General features: G+C 34.2%; 1 protein-coding gene across 1 annotated transcript; it reads right to left on the bottom strand.

Moving 5' to 3' along the window:
• Window positions 1-11,355: 11,355 nt before the first annotated feature.
• On the bottom strand, window positions 11,356-19,887 carry SLITRK6 (SLIT and NTRK like family member 6). The gene is made up of 2 exons (XM_014880607.2): window positions 19,354-19,887; window positions 11,356-15,996 (listed from the first exon to the last, which is right to left on the bottom strand). Exon 2 carries the CDS (start codon window positions 15,979-15,981, stop codon window positions 13,459-13,461), a length of 2,523 nt encoding a protein of 840 aa, XP_014736093.2. The 5' UTR covers window positions 15,982-15,996; window positions 19,354-19,887; the 3' UTR covers window positions 11,356-13,458.
• Window positions 19,888-23,282: the final 3,395 nt, after the last annotated feature.

Raw genomic sequence — 23,282 nt, forward strand, 5'->3', positions numbered from 1 at the left:
AGAGTTGGAAGTAGATGATCTTTAATGTTCCTTCCAACCCAAAATATTATATGATTCTATGATTTACAATACTTGATCTATGATACTGTGTGTCTCTATCCAGTCTACAGAATTCAAGTTGTATTATATACATACATTTAGTCACAATGACTGTGAGAAAAAAAGACTTACCCCTTTTTCCTGGTCTTTTGTGTCTTAGAATGCAGCAATTGTGATAAGTATTAGCTAGGCAAAACCAAAAATCTCACCATCAATGTTAGAATCTTCAGCCTAAAGTTCATGTCGCAAAGATGGAATAATTGTACCCACAATATTCTTCAGATTGTCCAGCTTCATATAAAAACACTCATAACAGAGGCTTAACAGGATCTCAGTGTATTTAATGCTCTGCTACACTTCTGATAAAGTTTCATGGGGGTTTTTAGCTTCATCTAATCTAATTTTCTCCCATTAAATTTTAAGGACTGTTATAATTTTTGTAATCCTTTTATCTTTATACCATAATTTTAGATATTTAAAATATTGTTATCTTGCTTCTTTAATGGTTTTCATTAGGACGACCAGTTCCAGTTCATTCAATCTTTTCATAGAAATCATGTTTCCTAGACACTGATAATCATTCTGATGTCTCATTTTTTTCCAGCTGTTCCAAATAGTTACTTTAAGTATGGCACAAAACTGACAGTAGGTGTTTAGCTGAACCTTTTGTGGTTTTGAACAAACAGGAAATATTAATATTTGTTGCACATCTGGGTTCTTTTTTGCAAAAGTCTTTAATCACAGTCAGTTCACCTCTAATATTTGACCAAGAGGCTTGAAAATTTTTTGTTATTTAGATGTGAGGTTTGTGCATACATACATGCTTCTTCATGTCCATATATGCGTGCTTTAGACGATGGATATTTTATATATGCATATATGCATATTTTAGACAGTGATTTTAACCGTGATGTTTTATTTCTTTCAAAGATCTGTTTATTTTACCCTTAATATCGGCAAAAATATTTTCTTCATTGTTACTAGAGATTAGATGTGATCACACTCAAATAAGTGGTTCAGCACTGTACAGCTGCTTTGTCCTACGCTAACCTCTCTTCAACTAAGGTGAAAAAGACCTATGATTCATTGCTGAAGAGCTCGGACTCTATCACAGAGAATGAACCTCTTTCATGTCTGCAAAGGAGATGTTAACATAAATAATATGTCTTGTGCAGATATGCAATGAAAGTGAAGTTTTGGAATTCCTGACTTTTACTGAGATAAAGAAATGAACACATCCTGGAGTTAAACTGTTCAATTTCATTTTCTGTGTGCAAATATACCTTCATGAAATATAATGAATTATTACTCTGAAGACCATGAAGCTACAGTTTTTTTCATGGAAACTGCACAGGACACGTCTCTGGGAGACTGAGTTAAATTCTTGTTATTAGAACTCTAAATTCAAATCTTACAATGGGATTTTTTCCATAAACCAGAGAAAATGTAATTTGCTATTAGATTCCACAGTAAACTAAGAAGAATGAAAGTTAAGTTATTTGCTATAAACTGTAAGGAAATCTCTCTGGAGACATTTAGAAAAATGAACAAAGAGTGCATTTGCAGATTTTGTCGTTTAGGTAAGTTTTATCAAAGAGCCTTGGCAAATTAAAGAAGAACTGAATGAACGTTTACAGCTGCTTATTTTTTTGTGCTATTCAGCTCTGCAAGTCAAAAGGGACAAATATCAAAGATAAATACCTTTTTTTATTTCTCACTGACATGTTCATGTGGACACAACCAATGTACAGAGATGAAGGGGTTTATCCTACCAGTTCAGGGACTTTTCCAATCCATTTTAAAAAGTCCATTTTACATTAAGTCAATCTTTGATAAAATTTTTATTGGAGGGCTGTCCAGTCTCTACAATGCCTTTGCCACTATGAATATGACAAGCGTTAGAGCAAAATATTAATAGTTATGGAAAATTATTCAAATTACTACTTAAGCTCTCAATGACTCCTTCAGAAATTGTAAATCTTTAATACTTCCTTTATTATAAAAAATTATATTCCCTGGTCCTTCACTTTCTCAAGTTCTGTACCCTATTTAATTTCTAACTTTCATTAAAACTGTTTAGAAGTTTGAATTTTCAGAACAGAGTTCCCTTAGGTAGTTTTTTTTCCTTTCTTGTGTTTTAACACTTACACAGCCTCCACTAAGAAGGATTACCTTTCTTTCCACTATACTCCATCCCATATATATGGAAAGAAGCAGCTCTTCATTTGAATAATGCACGACACAATCTTGTTTGGAAAATAGAGTTCTCTGAGCAAATCTAGATAAACAGTATAAACTATGGGGAAATACAGATCTTTTACATCTTAAAAAAATGTTTTGATAATTTAAAGAGCAGGATGTGTAATAGAGAAAATATTCTTGCTCTGGATAAAACATGGAAACCGTTAAATTATAATTCACAAATAAATACCATCATAGAAAATCCACATTTTAAACTAAATGAAAGAATTAATGAAAAGGCCAGCTAAGTTGTCTATTCCAATGCATGTTTAATAGGAATGATTGACAAACACATGTAATGACTGCTGGAGTGGAAAACTGATCCATCACTACACCAACAGTTTAACAAAGATTAGTAGGTAAATGAGTAGACAAACACAAACTTATGCCACAGATATGTTAGCAGTGAATCTTTTCCTTTAATATTTTTCTTCCTGTTTTGATGGTGGAAACAGGAAAAATATTCTCTTTAGGAAAAGTCTCAAAGGTAAAGCTGAAGACTCAGTCAGAGGATGATATTTAAATAGAAAAGAAGAAATCATTATAGAGCATTAATATATTACACAATTTCCTCTTGTTCCCCAGCAACTAATCTTAAAAAATTTTACCTATTCCTGTATATCAAGGAAAATTAGATAGTATTTTATGACTTGGATACTTAAGAAGGAGAGAGAAAATGACAAATTAAGGCTCAAAAAAATCAAATCCATCAAAACCTGAGGAAATAAGACAAGATCGTACACAGAAGATGACTTTATATTTTTCTAAATATATTAACAACAACAAAAAAAAAAGATGTTTCTCAGTAGTTACCATGTCATGTCTCTAAACTAGTTAGAAGAGAATTACAGTAAAAGATTTTGATCCACCACTAGAAGCTGTTCCAGGCTGTGGTAGTAAGTTCCTTAGCTTTTTTATCTACTATGTGAACATTAAGTACATGGTGCAATTTATCTCCTTCACAATCTCCTTTAGAAGGTTGGAATAATCATCAGCAACTAATCCAAAAGCAGTTCCCACAGAGGCTCACAGGGCTGGTAGTCAGTTGGTATGAGAGATCATATCTAGGAATGCATTTTAAAAGTCTGGCACACAAACCTAGCAATTTGTATTCTTATACTAGGGTAATGAGAACTGATAATCCTGGTCTGCTACATAAATGAGATGCTGTATTTTGCACACATCAAGTCAAATAAAAAAGTCAGAACTTCAAATTTGCTAAGAATTGTTAATTTGTAAGAAAACAGGAAGTAAAATAGCAAAATATTTATTAAAAGTTGTTCATAAATCTGTTCAATTTTAAGGAATAGAAAAGCTTATAATTCCCAAAGCAAAATATTCCATTTAATTTTGCCTGATCAAATTTATTCTGCAAGAGATACTGAAACTCAGAACTTCCATAATAATCTGCTATCTTGTAATCTGTATTTCCCATTCTCTTATAACTTCTATGCAATCAGGCCTCCCAGCAATCAAGCTAGATGGGAAATTTTGAAGATATAATGGAAAGTGTTGAATAAATATTTTCAAGGGGAAGAAAAAGTTATAGGTTTACCTTGTGAAATTTCTACGGGGTTTTAGGAAAGATCAGAAGTCAGTAATGTCAAAGCACAACACTGACAAACTGAAATATTTAATTATGGATTTCAACTGAAAAAAGTGGATGTTAGTTTTGGAAAAAAGTCTCCCTATGTGAAATACTGAGTGTTATGATTGTATCTTATCCCTTGAAGCTGTACTTTGATGGAAAGTTCCAAGTCAACTTGAGATGTAATTATTTTTCTTCCCCTCCTTATATAAACATTTATTTGCTTGTTTGCAGTGTGATGTTTTTGCCCCAAAAGAGAAAGGAACAAAAATAATGAGTTATACACTAGTAAGTTTATTAGGACCTTAAGTATCTCTGTTGTTTTAAAAGCCCACTATAGAGATCATTGGCCAGTGGTGAACAACAAACACTTAGACAGTTGCTACTTAAAACCCCACAAGTTAAATTTATCCAGGCTACAAAATTTTACATACATGAAAGAAAACAAAGTTAAAAAAAATTAATTGAGAAGTAAAAGAGATGGATGATAAAGAGAAATACATGTTAGGTGATAGGTTATGCAGAGAACAATGGATACATACTTGAAATACTTTAATGATTTTTCTTTCTCTCTTTTTTTTTAATTAAGAACATTTTATTTTTGTCTTTTATTGTCTTTTATTATCTTTTATTTGTGTCGTTTTTGTTGTTTTTAATTAAAACATAATGCTTTTCAGTCCTCTCTTGGATCTACCTTTTAGAAGTGAGACTGAGGATTCACTGCAGTACCAAGAAAATACAACTGCGTATTAAATCAGCTATATTCCGTAGCCTTTTGGGGCCTTTGTTGTCTGAAAGAGCACTTTATGTAGGAATAAAGATTTCAAAGCTTTGTGACAGTGTATTTACATATTTATGTACAAAACAGCTACATTTTTTTAGATGTTCATTGTCGAAGAATTATATGATTTGTGTCTAATCTTCTGCTTTTAAATTGTAAGAATAGCAAGCATTTTTTTGTCTATTTCTAAAAAAACTTTTGAACCTTTATGTTCAGGTTTAATCTCAAACTAGCATTTTTTACACTGAATTTTTATGGATGATTATCCATGATTATTTCAATTCTTTGCTTCCTCCACATGTGGCTAAATAATTAGTCTGGTAAGAACATATCCTTGTTTGTACTACCTTTCAGAGGTTTAATTTACAAAATTAATATATAACAGACCTATCAAACACATACTAATTATAGGCATTTTCATTAAAAAAGACTCTACTAGCAAAGCTGGTAAACCACTTCCAGATATAGGTCTAGGTAGGTCTGAGAAATTTGATTTCCACAAAGATATGTTATATGTATACAAGTATGTATAATGAACTCCCTGCCATCCTAGGGCAAATCAAAGATACATTTAATATCTTCAAAAGTCTTCAGAAATAGCTAACTTGTATACCGAAAGGCTATAAGAAGCATGGAAATATGATTGCATAAATATTTGCCCTAAATCTCCATGGAAGTATCAGGTTTCAGGTAACATAACATACCATAGAAGGATTTTGAGAAGGCTGATTACTAATTAGCATGAAGCACTGCACTTAGACCAAAGAGTCTTGTTCCAAGTGGTGCTTCATAATTTGACAGATTTAAAGTAGCATTTTTATGTAAAAATATTTTTAATTTAAAACATACATTACTCCTATAATGGTTAATAATTTGTCCTTTTGACAAACAGAATATATTAAATACTTTTAAAATCTGGAAAAACCTTTGAAAAACTAAGATTGTTACCTTTGAAATGAGTGAAGAATTATACCAGCTGTATGTCAAAACAATGATAATTAATTCAACCAGTACAGAAATGGATCACTCTTCAAGTGTTTAAGATATTTTCAGTATTTTATTTAGAAATCTGAAGTCATCTATTCTGGAAGAAAGTGCTTTTAATAATAAATTTAGGTACCCACATAATTCACCATAACCAATAAACCACTATCAAAGAAGCACTGTTTACTTGATGCAGCATTCATATTACTGCATCTCTGTATCTTACAAGAGTTATATGAAAAGTTTCTATTTCATGACAGTGTTTGGTGAATATTGTCTTTTTCCTTAACTTCATATGCAGGAAGCCTGTGTATAGAAGAGAAAGACTATAGATTATTTTGCCCTAAAAAAATATTTTGCAGAATCATATTAGAACCACAGATACTGTCCCTGGCAGGGACCTCTGGGGCGAGTCTAGTCCAGCCTCCTGCTTCGAGGGGCTGAGGTTCCATGGGTGCTTTAGGTACTGTATCTCAGTGCTGCACTAGTGAAGAAGGTTTCCTTATTATTCCAATGTCTTTTAGGTGTATACTATTCACATTTAACTTTATAACTCACTCTGTGATTTTCTTAGCATACTTAGATGTTAGAAAAAATGAGGGGAAGAAACAGACACATATTATTTGGTTTTTCAGGAGACCATGTCATGGGAGTCTTCAGAATAAATCTTATGACATATTTTTTAGCATACAGTCAAGTCTTATAGTTAAGAACAGGCACTGGTCTTTTCTAGTTCCAACTTATGCTGTTTGGAAAACAACTGGGTGCAGCAACACTCCAATGATTTTGTATGTACTTTTTTCTATATATATTTGTGCAGACAAAGCCCTAGACTTCTAAAATGCTTCTGCATCACTCTGTATCAGAAAAACATAATTCTTTAGCTTTAATGGCCCTTGGATATGTACATTAATCAAAAATTCAGAGTACCATTTTTCCTTTACATGATTGCTTTTATACGGGAAAATAATAAATCTTCTGTATATTCTGTTGTCATTTTATGAATAAAAATAATAATGGAATCTGAGACTGTAAGAAGTTCAACTTCAGATGAAATTTCAGCCCTTACAGCCTATAATAAACAATTACTTTAGAATCTATAAAGTATGATTCAGCCTTCATACTATCATGTATGGCACCTTGAAGATAGCTGTCTTCTGTACAACACTGCCCTTTGGGAAATCCGAATATGTGAGTGACCAATAGACAGCAATGCCACCTCCCCCCCGTCTCTCCTGAAGTGATATATTACCTAAAGACACTTGTGTAACACATGAGGCATTTTAAATCTCCAAATATTAACCTTCATTTCATTATTATTTCAAGGAAGCATTTATCTTTTGTGAAGAATGGCATCTAAATGCTACATTTCCGATTTAGTGATGTTTTATATTCATCCTTAAATAATGTGGCACAACATTGTGGAACACTGAACACCTCAAGGTGAGCAAGATGAGGAAAGCAATCTAAACCTTTAACTGCTGCTCAAGAATCTTTCCTCTGTAAAACATTATGGCCATTTTACACTCACCTCCAAGTACCCAAACTGCCAGGGTGTCTGGATTCCAACAAACTATCCCAGAATTGTAAGCCTGGAATCTTGTTTGTATCAAGTTTTAAACTTCTTGTATCGAGTTTCATAAATAGCTGATATCTGTGGGGTCCGATCTAACAGGATATTTGACACACAAGATTTTTTAAAAGTGCAGTGGCAACACTCTTCCACTAAGAAAAAGCATGCTTGCATAGACTACTAGTTAGGCAAAATCCTCCTGTTTTGCATGCTATAGGAATTGTGTTAACATTCTGTGCTACAAGGATGGGAATCCATTATACTCATCAAAAAGGATATATAACAAAGATACAGAAGAATTTTTCTAGTCTGGTCTCCATGCCCAGGAAAAGTACTTTTTTTTTTTTTTTTTTTTTGCACAGTACACTACACCATTTCAGTAGGAAAAATGAGGGAAAGTAGTAGATTATATTTGACAGCATTTTTTTTGTTAATATGTCTTAGAATGGAACCATTTAATACGCATTCAACCCAAGTATGTGTCATTATTGAAGTGTTATGTTGGCTTTGACTTTTGAAAAATGGAAAAATACTGAGCTGTCTCTTAATTTAAAATAAAAATAATATTCACTTTTATGAGCTGACAAAATACATTTCATACTTTTTTTAAAAAAGAAAGTTTATGCTATCATGTGGTAGGATTTCTTCATATATAAAAGATTTCAGATTTCTTTCTACTTGAAAAACTAATTATCTACTCTTCTGTAGTTTATTTGGTAAATAATCATAGCTAGAAGAATTTTAAAAATTCCCAACTTGCAAAAAAAAAAAAAAAAAAAAAAATCTGGATGAATTTTTCAACAAAAACAAACATCTGAAGTTACAATAAATAGCATTTCTCCTTGAAACATGCAACCATATTTTTTCTTCTTTTCTGTATTCCAACATTCCATTTCATAAATTATAAGTAAAAATCAAGTAGAAGTAGTCCTTCCAGTAGTAATATTCACATACTGTGAATACTGTGAATGTTTTGAAGTTAATGTCTTACAACATGAAACTTTGGTAAATGTTTTATGAAATGTACTGTGCGCATGTACTTGCACTCTTGCATCTTGTTGAAGTTGAATAAATAAAATAAAAATTCTTCATCGCATATTGCTTTCATAGAGTTGAACAGCATCTGGCCTTTTATGTTCTTCCTCGAGGTTAGCTGCTTTCCATTAGACTGTGGTTCTTTAGAATTTGTTCTGTTGTGTCAAAAAGCCAAGGCTGGCTCTTAGGAGATGTGTAGGAAAGAAAACATCATGCTTTATCTTTTCAGTATGGAGATTAACTTCACAATATTGATTCCAGCTAGAGTTCACTTCTATTTTAAGGAACAAAAGAACTTGCTCAAAGTACATCAAGAATATCATAAACTTCGGAAATTGAAAAAGAATACAGTTTTTCATTTATAAGATTATCTTCCCTGTCTCAAATCCCCGGTAGTGCACCAGTCATCAGGTCCCAGAGGAACTCACCACTGAAGGCAATGTATACACCGAAAAAACTCTCCAAGGAGTAGATTTCAATTGTAACAGATTGTAATGCCAGGGGGCAGTCTATGGCTGAGCATGAAATTCATTAATGGAAATGTAGATATTCTGTGTTAGGGAGTACAACAGAAGACAAATGTGCCAGTCTTAAGAAAGTTTCTGATCTTTTGAATTGTTTGATTGGTCTTTCATCTCAGGATGATTTCAGCACATCTACATGAAACTTGCAGATTGTTTTGATGTGATTGATAAAGTTTATTGCTGTAGACACTGGCATCCTCAGAGTGATAATCCAGAATTCCTTCTGGTGATGACTTTGAGATTCAGTCTCTACTTTCCTCTTGCCATTATTACTTTATCCTGTGAAATAATGTCTTCTTTGTGGTAAATATATATTTTTTATTGATACACAAGAAACGGATCTTTCTAAGGTGGTGTGGTTTCCCATCCTGGTCAAACTTATTTCTTCAGTTTAAGCATAGTATATAATTAACAATCTCTTTGTAGGCAAGTAAGTGGTACATGGCAAACATCTTCCATTTGGAATTATACAGGGAACATTTTTGTCATGCAAGGAGGGGCTGAAAACTGATCCTCAGATTCCAATCAGAGAAACAATGACTGCAAGTTTAAAAGGATTATATTCAAATCTGATAGGTTGACACATCACTGAAAATAAGTACAAACTAGTTTTCAGTCTAAAATAGATGACAGAAAGGTTGATCTGTCATTCAAAGGAAAAAGAATGTGTAAAAATATTAGGCCATTTCTGAATAAGTAAATATCCTAATTGATGTGTATATTTATAGTCTGTTGGACAGGGTTTTTTAAGTGTGGGGCTGGATTTTATTTCTTTTAAAAAGTTTGGAGAGGCATCACTGCAGGCAATATAATCAAGTAGAAGTACTAAAAGTACTAAAAGAAAAAGAAAGAGAAATACATTTGTCTGCTATGACATTGAAAAGATAAAAACAGTTTAAAGTAAAAAAGTGTAATTAATTGTTTTAATGCGTTTATTTAAGGAACAGGTCTGTGGTATTATTTAATATATTTTCTGCACTGAAATGGGAGGTAAAAAATGGTAGTGTTGGTTACCTTGAGGTACCCTAGCAACAATAACAGAGCTGCCACTTACACCAGTGTGCTTGACGAAGTACTGTTCTCACTCAATTAAACCATAATGCTGACAGGAGAAAAATGGATCCACTTTGTTGCACACCGTCAAACATACTTTGCCTTCCAACCTCCATTATCCTAGCTAAGTAAAAATGTATCAAAGCACTTAAGTGAGCCTGTCACTGAAAAAAAACCCTAATAATGTATGACAATAGGGTTTTAACAAGAAAATTCATGAATACCCTTCTCAGCTCTCTGCAAACATCAATAACATTAACAATACAGTTCTGGTTGTTATAATATTCCAAGGAACTTTTAGAAATAGATATCACATCCTTCTTTCTTATGTGATGCCTTTCCTTTGTCGTGATTTTATTTTTATAAGCAGACGATTTTTTTAGCTGAAGAATGATCATATAACGTCAAACGTTTGCCCTTTTATGTTATGGCTGCATAAATTTTCCTCATAGTTGGAAAAATCACTATCTGAATGTAAGGCAATAGGCAACCCCCTCTCTTTTCATTATAAAAACTCACTACATGACAGCCCAGTAGGCAACATGATGATAGGGAAGTGGACAGCGAGCCACATCCTAGAGATTCCTGGATACTGCCAAACCACTTGCAGCGTTACGGGCTGCCACAGAGCACCGTTGTCCTTATAAAGTGGAAGGCATGACTCTCCCTTCTGAAGGAAAGCTAAATGGTAAAGGTCTCTTTCATCCTGCTGAGCGAGGCTCTGATACAGCTGTGTAACTGACTTGCTTTGACACCAATTTAGCTCACTCTTCTTTCTGATGCTTTGGGACTGCAAGGGGAAAGAATGCTTGCCACACAGTTGTCCTCAACATTCTGCCAAGTAACTGTTAGCAGCTAAGCAAAGTGACATCTGTGCATGTGGCAATTGTCTTTAGTCTGAAGCTATTTCTCTTAAATCTAAGCCTGAGGGCTTGAATCACCATTTCCCTGTATCTTGCCAACTGCAGGGTGTTATTTTTACATACATTTGTTATTTGGAAATAACTACTGAAATCACAGACACTGAAATAATAAACTCTGTTTTCAAGTACCATTTATATTTGTATTCTGATTTTTTCCTCGACACTAATTTGAGATCTCTCAGAATTTGAAAAGGAACAATTTAATGGGTCTGATTCAATATTCAAAGTTTTTAGTGCTATTTCCGTTTAATAAACTCAATTTTAACTGCCTTTAATTATTCCATATAATAAATATATTTGAAATTACATCCTGTGCGAAACTAAATTATGTAAATGGAGAAATCTAATGTCATTTTGATGCTCTAAGCCATCCCACTGGCTCCCCAGTTGCTCCTCCAGATCCAGGCATGGGTTTCCATAAATTCTATGGCATGTTAATGGAGCACATTTTACATGTATTTGGATATGCAAGTACATCTAAAATAACATAATATAAATAATTTAATGCAAAGTTATTACACCCACATTTTCCCTTTTCTCTCACCCTTGCCTGCACAAGCAATATTCAATATTCTCTTTCATTGTCTGGAATAAAGATGGCAACGAAACAAATATGTTGTCATCACATTTACTCTTAATAATCTTCCAAAATAGACAGGTTTTCTGAATAAATTATTCTCAGATATGGAAATAAAAAATAATACTTCTTTTCTAACAACCGAAATTTTGATTTTTGTAAGCCAACAAGTTTTACTTCCATAGCAAACTGATAACACCTCAAAAATATTAATAAGGAAGTTGATTTGCTAACAGAGACAAAATGTGGTCAGATCCTCAAACTACATATAGTAGTATAGCACCATAAAAGTTGTTATGTGTATGCAAATTCGAAAGAACTGAGAATCTGACTTTCATATGTAATACAGGATTTTTTTCTGTAAGAAACTTATGTAGAAGAATATGAAGAACTCCCATTTTTATATACAAATAGGTAAGACATGGACAGTATTTTGAACTAAAGAAAATATCTTTTTACTTTGAGTTTATCAAGACTTAAATGCTAAATTTAGCATACATATGTTTACATGTAGTAATTGAGCTGATTTTTCATTTTACAAAGAGGAATTAGGAAAAAAAAACCCCTCATGCATAGTCAGTTTACAAAAGATTTGCTTGGAGAAAGATAAATGCAGGTCAGAAATTGTGTTTTGGCACCATGTCAGTCATGCACATAAATTGAATTGCCTTACTGCACTCAGGATAAGATGCTTCTGTCCACATGACAAGAGTGAGAATCATTGTGTTTAATTCCCAAGTAGTTTTGAACTTGTGCATGCAGAAGTTGCTGCCTTCTTTAAAAAGTGACCTTTAAGAAAACGACATTTAAAAACCTCTTTATTTCTTTTTCATTAATAGAGAGCAGTTCCTTGATTAGCTTGAAAATCAGCCAGGAATGAGCTTTTTCTTTTCTTGTGAGTTGGAAAGAAAAAAATACAAAATTATACAGAATAAATAGTAAATATAAATCCAGCAAGAATTCATTGCAAAAATAAACCTGCAGTGTTCTATGTGTTTGTAATCTATTTTTCCCACAACGCTTTATTTTCTTCTAATTTCAGAAAATATATTTTTGTACAAATAGCTAAATACTACTGTTCTTCCTCATTGCTGCAGTTATTTTGTCTGAGCGTTGCTTTTGGTTAGGGTGTAAAAGGACCTGTATATGCACTTGGAAATTCCTAGCCACAGCAAACTCATTTCCTTCAAGAATATTTAAAGCCAGCACAGAAGTTTTTTATATACATATGTATATCTATTAAAAAAAAATTCAAACTTATTGAACACAGTAACATATCAGTAACATATTTACAGCTGATTCTCAGTAGCTTTTCAAATTGCCCAGGATTATGAGTTGAAACACCAGTGATGCACAATATTTTATAGCAGCAGCTCAAGAAAAGATTGTCCAAACTTAAGTAAAGCTATCAGATAGGGAAAGTAGCAAAGGCTTGCAGTTTTCTTTGTTGAAGATGTTGGGTAAACATAGTTACATATTATTCCTTCCACATACTGATATAGAATGCACATGAAGTTCTGTGTAAAATACTTAAATATTTGCAGGCTCTGGGTGAATACACAAAAATATTTTATCTTTTTTTCCTTTTAACTGACATTTAGTATGACAACTTTTCAACTCCTTTCATATTTATTATAAAGGTACGTTAGGTGTAGTTGTAGACAGTGGTCATGTATGCAGTGCATGTACTAACTTAACATATACACTCTAAGGTTATAAATACAAACACAAGTGTTGGGGTTTTCTTTTTTTTTGATCTTTTTGTTTTTTTAAAGGAATATAATTAAATGGAGGGATAAAATAAGGGGTAAAGGAAATGAACATTTTTTCCGTGGGTTGGGAAACAGAGAACAAAACGGAGAGTGGCATACACACCTTTTTAAAATGAGGAATAGTGCAATAAGCAATCTTCCTCCCACAGTTCAATCACACAAAATTCTTGTTTAACTTGGGGCGCGACACATTGCCTGCACACAACCCCATGGCTTCCCACAGTGATCCCTGAGTTTTTATTTGCTAGGATTACTGCTGTGCTTAAGTTCTGACTGTTGACATGTTATTATAAGGCACTTTTATTTACAATGATTCCACCTTAAAGTAAAATCACAGAAATTCGGCCCCAGCCCAATGTATTATCACTTCACGTTTGCTGCTCCAGGACCTCCAGATAGTCAGGCTCAGCATGTAAATTAGCCTTGAGTTCAAAATACTCATTTTTAGTTTGTTCTAGAAAAACCTTTCTGGGCCTGGAGTACATGAGTGTCTCCATTAACTTCAACTCTTCATGTGTTCCAGGATAACGAACTTCCACATCAGGCTGGAGCTGGACAATATTTTTTCTTAGGTACTCTGTGATCCCTAATTGCTGCAGTTCTCTCTCTTTTTCAAGAATGTTTCTATACAAGCAGCTAGCATCCTGAAAAGACAGAAATTCGGCAGATTGATCTGTAGCCTTGTATTTGACATTTGGACCTGTAAGTGGCGAACTGTTCTCTCTTTCCAGGAGACTTCGGCGAAGATATTTGGAATCATTAGCTTCCTTCTCACTTCCCTCCTCGTGTTGCTGCTCAGCGTGCTTGGGGCTGAAGGAGGGGCTGTGGTACACCTGAACCATGGGGGTAACTATCCTCTGCTCATAGAGAGTGGCAGCCGGGCGCTCCGTGGTGTGGTGTGTCGTCTTGTGCCCGTACATGCTGTACTGAAGGTGCACAGGGCTGCTGTCCCTCACTTGTTCATCCACTTGTTTCTTTTTGCATCTTCGGCGCCGGTGCAGAACAAGAACAACTATTCCTGCTGCACAAAATACAATAGTTATAAACACAATGAGCAGTCCTAATATTAGAACAGAAAGTGGGACAGCATCTGTAAGGGACCGCAGGATGGTGTCTGCAGTGCTGGCAGTAGGAGAAGAAGTTGTCACAACTACAAAACTGGCATGAGTTGGTAGGGCAGGGCTGTTTATTAAATCTGGACACAAGACTTCACTGTTTAAGGATTTCAATTCTTTTTTTGCTAAGTGCCCAGGAGACTTACAAAAAATATCACCCATCATGGTATTCTTACTCAATTTTTGTATCCATTTTTGCAGTCCAACTGAATCACAAGTACAGTCCCAAGGGTTGTCTTCAAGTTCAATTTGTACCAGCATATCCAATTCATCCAAGACATTGCTCACAGGCAAATGAGCAAATTGGTTTGTTTTCAGATTTAATCTGGTTAGGGGAACACCTGAAAAGATATGGGGTGGCAAAGCCTGAAGAAGGTTGTTATTTAGGTAGAGAACTTTCAGTTTTGGCATTACATTAAATGTCCCTGGCAAAACTTCTTTGATGGCGTTATATTCAAGGTACAAGTACTCAAGGTGCTGAAGGCCAAGGAAGAGATTCTGACTTAGCTTTGTAAGATGATTGCCATTGAGATATAGTTTCTGTAGTCTAGTCAGATTCATAAAGGAACCTTCCTCAAGGATCTCAATGCGATTGTTCCCCAGGTGAAGCATTTCCAGGCTGGCATAGTCCACAAGATCTGATTTCAATAACATCTGAATAATGTTTCCAGCTAAGATAAGCTTTTTAGGATTTGGAGGAGGGGGTCCTAAATCAGACAAGCTTTCAATATTTCGCTCCTGGCAGTGCATAAGAACTCCTGAGAGCATATGGCTGGTGCAGTGACAAGGGACAGGACAAGAGATTCCTGGAAACGTAGTAGGCTTGGAAGTATGAAGCACTAAACTTGGTTCTTTAGTAGGAGCTTTCAGGAGAGGAATCACCTTAGTAGATAGATGATTATCACTGATAGAGGTGGTTACAACCAAGGGCAGTGATCCTGAAGGGTCTTCAAGTTCATTAACAGGATGGGTGGGACAAAGTGATTCTTTTTTCAGCCGGCTTAATATGCTGCCTTTGATCACTGAAGGACTGTTGCATACAACATCACCTATTATGGACTGAGGAGGCATGTTTTCTAGCCATATCTTCAGCTGCAACAAATCACAGTTACAGGCCCATTTATTGTCTTCCAATTGAAGGTCTAGTATTCTTCCAATGTGTTCCAAAAAGCCAACATAGGGCAGTGTCTGTAACTGGTTTCCACGCAGATCTAAATGGGTCAATGGCACAAAACGAAATATGTTTGGAGGAAGATACTCAATAGCATTATCATTCAAAATAAGCACTTTAAGCCTGTTGAGCTTGCTAAAGGCACTTGCTTCAATCACTGTAATGAAATTGTTGTCTGCTTGAAGAAACTCCAAATTTTCCAATCCATTAAATGTATCTTCTTTAAGTGTTTCCAAAGAATTGTGATTGATATGAAGTTGCTTAAGAAGGCTGAGACCATTGAAAGCCCCAGGCTCAATATCTGCTATATTGTTAAAACCAAGATGCAGAGAAATAGCATTAACAAGGCCAGCAAAATCATTCACGTGTAGCATACTCAGACCATTGTTTAGCAGATTAAGATGGAAAGGCCGTGATGGTGGGACATTTATTTCTGATATCATCTTGATGTCTCTTTTGTCACAGTTGATGATCATGGTATCATCCTTTTCTTCACAGGAACACAGACTCTGACAAGATCCTCTGACTGAAGAAAAAGAAGGCTGTGACTGGAAAGGATCAGGTGCAACCACAAATGAGCATAGAACGAAAATCCAAAGCTTCATCTTGTCCAGAAGATTCTATATTAAAAAACAAAACAAAAAAACAAAACAAAACAAAACAAAAAAAAAAAAAAAAAGGAAAAATAAAAATAAAAATGATAGAGTTATGATTTCAAAGGGTTTGGGGTTAGGTGTTTTTTTTTTGTTTGTTTGTTTTCTTTTCTTTTTTTGTTTTCCCTGGTGCAACAGCAAGGAAAAAACATTCCTAATGCTTGTCATTGAGCTACTTCACCTTCCAAACAATATCATGTCATGCAAAACACTTGAATTATTTTCTAATTATAGTATATATATTTGGTTTAATGTACTGAATGAATAAACAGAGTCATAAAGGGAAATCTGCAGTACTTTAATGCTGATATCCAAAGTAGGAAGTAATCAGGAGTGTGTTGGTTTTATTTATATACTGTATAGACTGCCAGTGGACAGCACTAATAATTTACTGTCCCAAGCAACTTATATCAAAAACTAATATAATATTTTGAATCATTGTTTTATGTCACTACACAGCACTGCAAATTTTAAGACTACCTTGCGAAGATTAACTTAATGTTACCCAGCTGCTGAAGAGAAGAAATGAGATTTGGTTTGGATCAGGAATGTGTTGTGAGCAAAAGCCCATTCTGTCAGGATACAGGGAATCTCTCTATGGTTCTGCATTATGTTTGGAAATCAAAGGGTATTTCCTCTGAAATCCTTGTACCCACAAACTGAAAAGGAAGTAGACAAAGTCATAATCTCTCTTTGCTTAAATTTTAATGCATATGTTGTAGTTTGTGGGTGAAAGTCGGGCCACAGCACAGTTACACAATAGTGTAACATTTGCATATAATATACATACAAAAGTATGCATACACAATTAACATTAAAAAGAGAGAGCGGACAATGCAGTACATATCAGAAGAAAAAAGCAAGCAGGGGCAAACTTCTTTTGAGATTAATATTAGACTCCTCCCAAAGATTATAATCATCAATTTCCACAGTAAAATGTTTATGGAACTGACTGTGCTTTACAAATTAAAAATTATCACCACTATCAACCACATGTTATGTAATATAATTATCACGTTTCAATCTGATCTTAAACTTTGAAACACTTGATAAATGCATCATTACAATACAGCTTAGGAGTTTCAAGCAAAATTTAGATGTTTAAATCAGTCATTTATTATTGGTTTGAATTAATTTGTCTACAGTTTATGAGAAGATTCTCTGTTTCTCTCTGTCAAGGCTGCTTAATTAGCAAGACCAATGGTAACTCTTGATATATAAGGTAGAGTGAAATCACTGTTTATAATCTTTAGTTAAGTATTTCCACATTTCCAAAAAAAGTAAATAATAACAAAAAAAACCCCTCTAAAATGCAATGGATGATTTTTTAAAAAGTAATGTTTATGGGGTGTGCTATTTATTTGAGGACTGAACTAAGCAAGATTCTTAAGTAATCCATCTAATAAAGATCAGAATCTTTCAAACTAAGCTATTGAAACATGAAGTACAGAATGTCACTACACAACCAGCTGTGTTAGTTTCTGAAAAATTAGAACCTTTTACAAGGATCAATTCAACTACATGCATGAACATTTTTATAGTGTGGCCATATGATTTGGCATCTCATCAATGCATATTTTAAGTATCATGCACCTTGGTTACTAGAAACACTATTTCTCAAGGCTTCCCTTAGAACAGATTGCAAAGCTTTACACATGCACGCACTTAAATGCTGTGGTATGAGCATTACACACACACACACACACACACATATATACAAAAAGAACAGCAGCAAATGTGTGCACAGTGAATTTTGTTTTTCTCCATTAGTAGCTTCTGATAAGTGAAAGTAGAAATATGAGTTTAGAAGTACTACGTGCAATTCACAGTGTGAGAAAAAGGGTCCTTAAAAATATGAGCTTTTATCTTTGTTTTAGTAGTTGCAATATAATTTTGTTGTCTCATATAACCTTCCTTGAACTCCAGCTGCCTATGTTTATATATATGCCTTTAAGTCTGTTTTCCAAGAAGTATTGGATAAGACACATCACGTCAAGATGTTATTTTGAAGTATGGAGAATAATCATTTTATGCTAGAGACTTATTCTTGTTTTATATGCATCACTATCCTTTCCAGTGACCCAAGGTAAAAATACAAGCTCTTGACACAGATGCCAGCTTCAAACCTACACTGTGACTAATTCAACTTTATTTGTGCACACTTTTTCTCATTAGAAATTCCAGAGTCAATCCGCATCAAATTCAAAAAACACTTATAAAGTCCCTGAGCAAAATTAAATAAAAAAAAAAGTCTATAAGGCATGTTGAATTTTATTGCATATTGGGAAATTAGGTTATAAAAATGAAAGCCCTCCCCTCAGAGATGAAAGTAACAACATTTGTAACCAACCCTTCACATTTTAATCATCATCATACTTCTGTAAGCAGCACAGCCAGAACTCTCTCACACACATATGTATACCCACACAGCAAAAATTAATAGGAGGACTTATATATTTTTTTTCCTTTCTCCAGTCTTTTTTTTTTCTAAACACTCAGAAACATGTAATGAAGTTCTCAGTAGGCAGCTATTGTAAAATAAAAACTGCTCTCATGTAACAGATGATTAACATTTAACTGAAAGAATTCACAATACAACAAAATGTAATTTGAAAGACTTGAAAAACTGACCTTTTTGTGTGGTGAGGTTTTTCAGCAAATTCCACATGGTAACTTAAGGATTTTTTTCACTTTATCTGCTTTCATATAAGTCACTGCTTGACTGCATACTGTAACTAAACTGTATAGGAATTCTAAAAGACTAAAAATGTCACAGTTCTTTCTATGAGGCAAAGTTGAATACTTCCAGAAGTAGTCACCTTACAGCAAAGACATCTCGTGCTTGCTAAGTAACAATTGATTTGGTTTTTAAGCATTGAAATAGCTGGTTTCATTATGCTCGGGGGCTTATTTGTTTGGTTGTTTTAATTCAGCTATTTAAAAATATATATATATATGTTAATAATTTTCAAAACCCCAAGCTGAGAATGTGCAATTTCTAAAAGCCTTTGGGGTTTTTTATTAAATTCTTAAGGGAATCACAGTCAGATGATGCATTTAAGACCACTTTTGCACTTGAGGAAATAAAACCAAACACCCATTCCTCTCCCCCAAGGGATTCAAAAACAGCATTCCCTTAATGCACATATTATACACAGTGAGCAGTTTGAATAAATATGCCTGCAAAATGTTTAAAATACAGTATAAACTCCCATAATTTAACATAAAAGTTATATAAAGTCATGCAGAAAAATAAATGCAACTTGTACTGAGAAATGAAATTCTCATGTGCTTAGCTAATTAACTAGCTGGAGTCCTTCTTACCTGTACAGCAGCCACACTCCCTGATACAGTCAGTAATGCACAGTTGGAGCAGCTGTTTCCATGTAATGTAATTTTCCCCTCTGTAAAATGCACACTTTCTTTTGAGTTTCCCTTTGCTGCAAGCTCCGGTAATGCTACAGCTCCATAAAGTTAAAATCCTTGTTCTGAAGACAAAGTACAAAGCATTCGATTGAAAAAATCTTCCAGGCAGCCGTGCACGTCAGACCATCCTGTAAGCAGTTGTCCTTTTTCCTCAATTAAAATTCACAGCATACTTCACAGCTAGGCTGACTTTTCTGCATATAGTTAACTGTTTGCAAGCATTTGGATGCGGTAAACAAACAAGATGCTCAGCAGAGCTTGACTTGATCACTTGGTTTGTCAGATTTTTAGATGCAAGCTGCTCCTGTGTTCTCTCTGTTCTTTCTAGTCTTTCTTGTTAGCTCAGTTTGTTATTAGTCAGATTGCCAGGGGCTGGGAGGTAGGCGTAAATAAAGAGACTTCTTGGCTTTTGACTCAGCCTTTAAGCCCTTCCCCACTAGAGAGCTTTAATCTGCCAATGTCATTTAATACAAGATACAGCTCCACCTTGAGACAGATCAGCTCCTCCTCCTGCAATTTCTCTCACCTCCTTTTCCCCTTATCTAAGTGAGCCTGAGAAAGTAAAATTCAGCTAAATACCTTCTAGATTGCTTAAGGACTGTTAATGCCCGATTTTGCAAAGCAGTAAACATCCACTGCAGCTCTTGCAGTTTGTTCTTTTGGGCAGATCTTGCATTTAGTTTGTATCTGCAAATGCTTGCTTTAGAAAACTGAAAGCATTCCAGTCCAAACAGACTCCACAAAACACACCACAAGGGAAACTTTGTCCTCTAGAAAATATGTCTATCACGTTGAAGTGCACAATTATTCAAATATATAAATGGGACTGTAAAGCTCTCAATGCAGTCCACTCAGTATGTCTGGGGTAGGGGTGACTATGCACAGTTGCACATACTTTATTTTGGAAAAAATAAAATTATGGAATATTGGTGCTTATGCTTGCACAATGATTGCCATCATCCCTTTTTAAAACTGCCCATCTTGTTCTGTAGGAAGAAGGCTGTTTTACAGATGTTAGCACAGTGTTGGTATCTGCCCTTGTGAGATTGCACTTATTTCCATGAAACACTGCTTTGATAAAAAACCGTCTGTTCTGGGGGAGGACATTTTTAAAGACATGTATCATGCTTAAGGTATTGTTTTATTTGTGCTCATAAACTAGTAATTAGCAGATGCAGTACAGCTACAGGAAAATGTTTATTCCATGCAAGGAGCATCTTCCTTATCCCTCCTACACTGCATGAGATGGTTTTATAAGCAGCAAATGCTGCTTCCTTGTTCATCCCACTGCCACAGAGTCACAAAATCTTTTGATGAGCAACGATAGATGTGGTGCTCCTGCATATTTGCCCTATAGAGCATAACATTTCTGTTTTGTTCTGTTTTGTGCCTTGGATTACTATACAGACTGTTTACTACAGCCTCCAACCAGATTCCAGGAATTTCTTTTGCACTGATTGATCTCTAGGTGGCCTTGTTGATCTTAAAACAGCTATTGCAATATCCTGTTCCATGTGATCAAGGCTATCAAGATCTTTTCCTATATTTATACTCACACACCTATATATAATCTTTCATATATAAATTTAGAAAAATTTTACATATTTATAGAGGCTAGGAAAAAAATTATAAAAAAGATAAAATATTCCTAAGGAATAGTGGCAATTTGATCAATTTGATTTCCATTCTTTTAAGCACAAAACTTTTTTTTTTTCATTTTTTTTTAAATAAATCTTGTCACTCAATCTCAACTTGCAGGCTGTTTTTACTGTTAAGGCTCCAAAGCTCTCAGCAATCTGTGACCACCCAAATAAATAATGATTTTCTTTATTACTTTTGAATTTATGAATTTTAAGTAATGTTATTTCTATTTTTTACTGAACATTTTTCAAGTGTTAACACTTGTGGTTGGCTGTTTGAGATAGAGAATATCACCAAATAGCTATTCACATTAAAAGTGAAAACAATATCATTCCTTGCTTTTGAGTTGACAGCCACAAGAATAACAAGAATAAAACATGATCACAAAATATTTCCAGAAATCAGGTGCTAAAAATAGGACAGAGTTTCCTAACCTAAGCATACAGGATTAAAAACCACTGAGAATGTTTATCAATAATATTTGTCATTCAAAAACTTCATTTTTATTACCAAGTTTATAAAAATGGTTAATGATTGTTTTTCAGCCATAATTTTATGAATCATTAAGCAGATTATTATAAAGAATCTGATTCTGCAAGTGCATCTGCATGTCAGTTGAACTGACACAAGGTTTGTACCCTGTACTTCAAATCTTCATCATCAATTGCTGTGACAATTTTAAATTTTGTGATCTTGGATATATAAAATCTAAAACTGTCAAGCTTACATTTACTGCAGGCTTATGATTTACAGATTAGTCTTCAAAATGTTAATTTTCATAGTGACTTAATTTTTAACTTCATTGTTTAAATATAACAGGAGGAATAAGCATCTGAATTTGCTATTTCAGCGGATAGAAATTATTTTTTCTGTATCATTCCCATCTCGTTGTCACTTCTCAGAATGCTCACAAGGAGCCATTGATAACACACAAGATATAGGATCCAAATCATATATCCTTCCCTGCTTGCAAGAAGCTTCAAGTCCGTATCAACAACTCTCGACTATATTTCTTGCAACATGAACCCTTTGAACTCTGTATGAGTGCAGGTCTGACAGCTTAATATACCATATTGAAAGGAAGCATTTTCCTGGAACCACTAAGTAACATCTGACTATTCACAAGTGAGAGAGCCTGCTGAGGAACTCAAAACTCATACACAGATTATAAATTAAAGTTGTAGATGGAAGAACTGTCGCCAAGGCTAAGACTTAACTAAGAATATGGCATATGCACATACACACACACACAGAACAAAACAAAACAAAACAAAAAACTCTCATAATGTAATGTACTGTAATTATGGAAGCTACCAGTGCCTATTACATTATTTAATTCAGACACAGAAGGCCTATTTCCTTCACAGAACTAATGTCCCTGTCTATGTATTGAGATAGGTCCTACTCAAAACCTTGTGCTCTGAACACAGCGTTTGTGTGGCCTGTTGCAGCAATGAACACATTGCAATTTTGTAAATAAAGGTCAGGATTCCCCTCTACAAGTGATACACAGACCCAGCTGCTATTTTCTAAGCATTTAGTTTTGTCTTTATATGACCCTTATTGAGAGTTAATTCTCTGAAAAATCTGCTGAAAAATATCTTCAATTTGTAAGTAAACAGTCAGGTTAAAGGATGAAATTTCTGTTATCCTTATGCATTTTCTAGCTAAATTAATTTAGACTCATATTTGTATACCTAATATATAAGTACACAAATCATAAAATCACAGAATCACAGAATGATGTTGTAAGGAACCTTAAAGATCAGTTAGAGAACCACCTCCCTCATCCTGCTAGCCATGCATATTATGCAGCCAAGGTATGGTTGGCTTTCTAGGCTGAACCTGCATATATGTGACGTTGTATGCATTGACATTTACCATAGTGCAAAAAACACATTCCCTGAAAAAAATTAAAAGAGAGGCATATTGAAGTTAATATTCTTTATATTTCATTTAAAAATTTAAAAAGTCATGTGGTACTTTATATGTTTTGCTTGAGTGAAAATGCATTTTATACTGCTATACTTAAGAACATGATTCCTTACAAAATATTGGATTCTTAGTCATTTAATAAAATATGATGCAATGGAAACAGAAGAAACCAAGTATTTTCCCTTGCATACTTCTTTAGTAATTCTGTTTTGTTGTATAAGTCACATCACTGAAAACGTATAAACATTTCT

The sequence above is a fragment of the Sturnus vulgaris genome, chromosome 2 (genome assembly GCF_052056855.1).
Source record: "Sturnus vulgaris isolate bStuVul1 chromosome 2, bStuVul1.hap1, whole genome shotgun sequence".
Lineage (NCBI taxonomy): Eukaryota > Metazoa > Chordata > Aves > Passeriformes > Sturnidae > Sturnus > Sturnus vulgaris.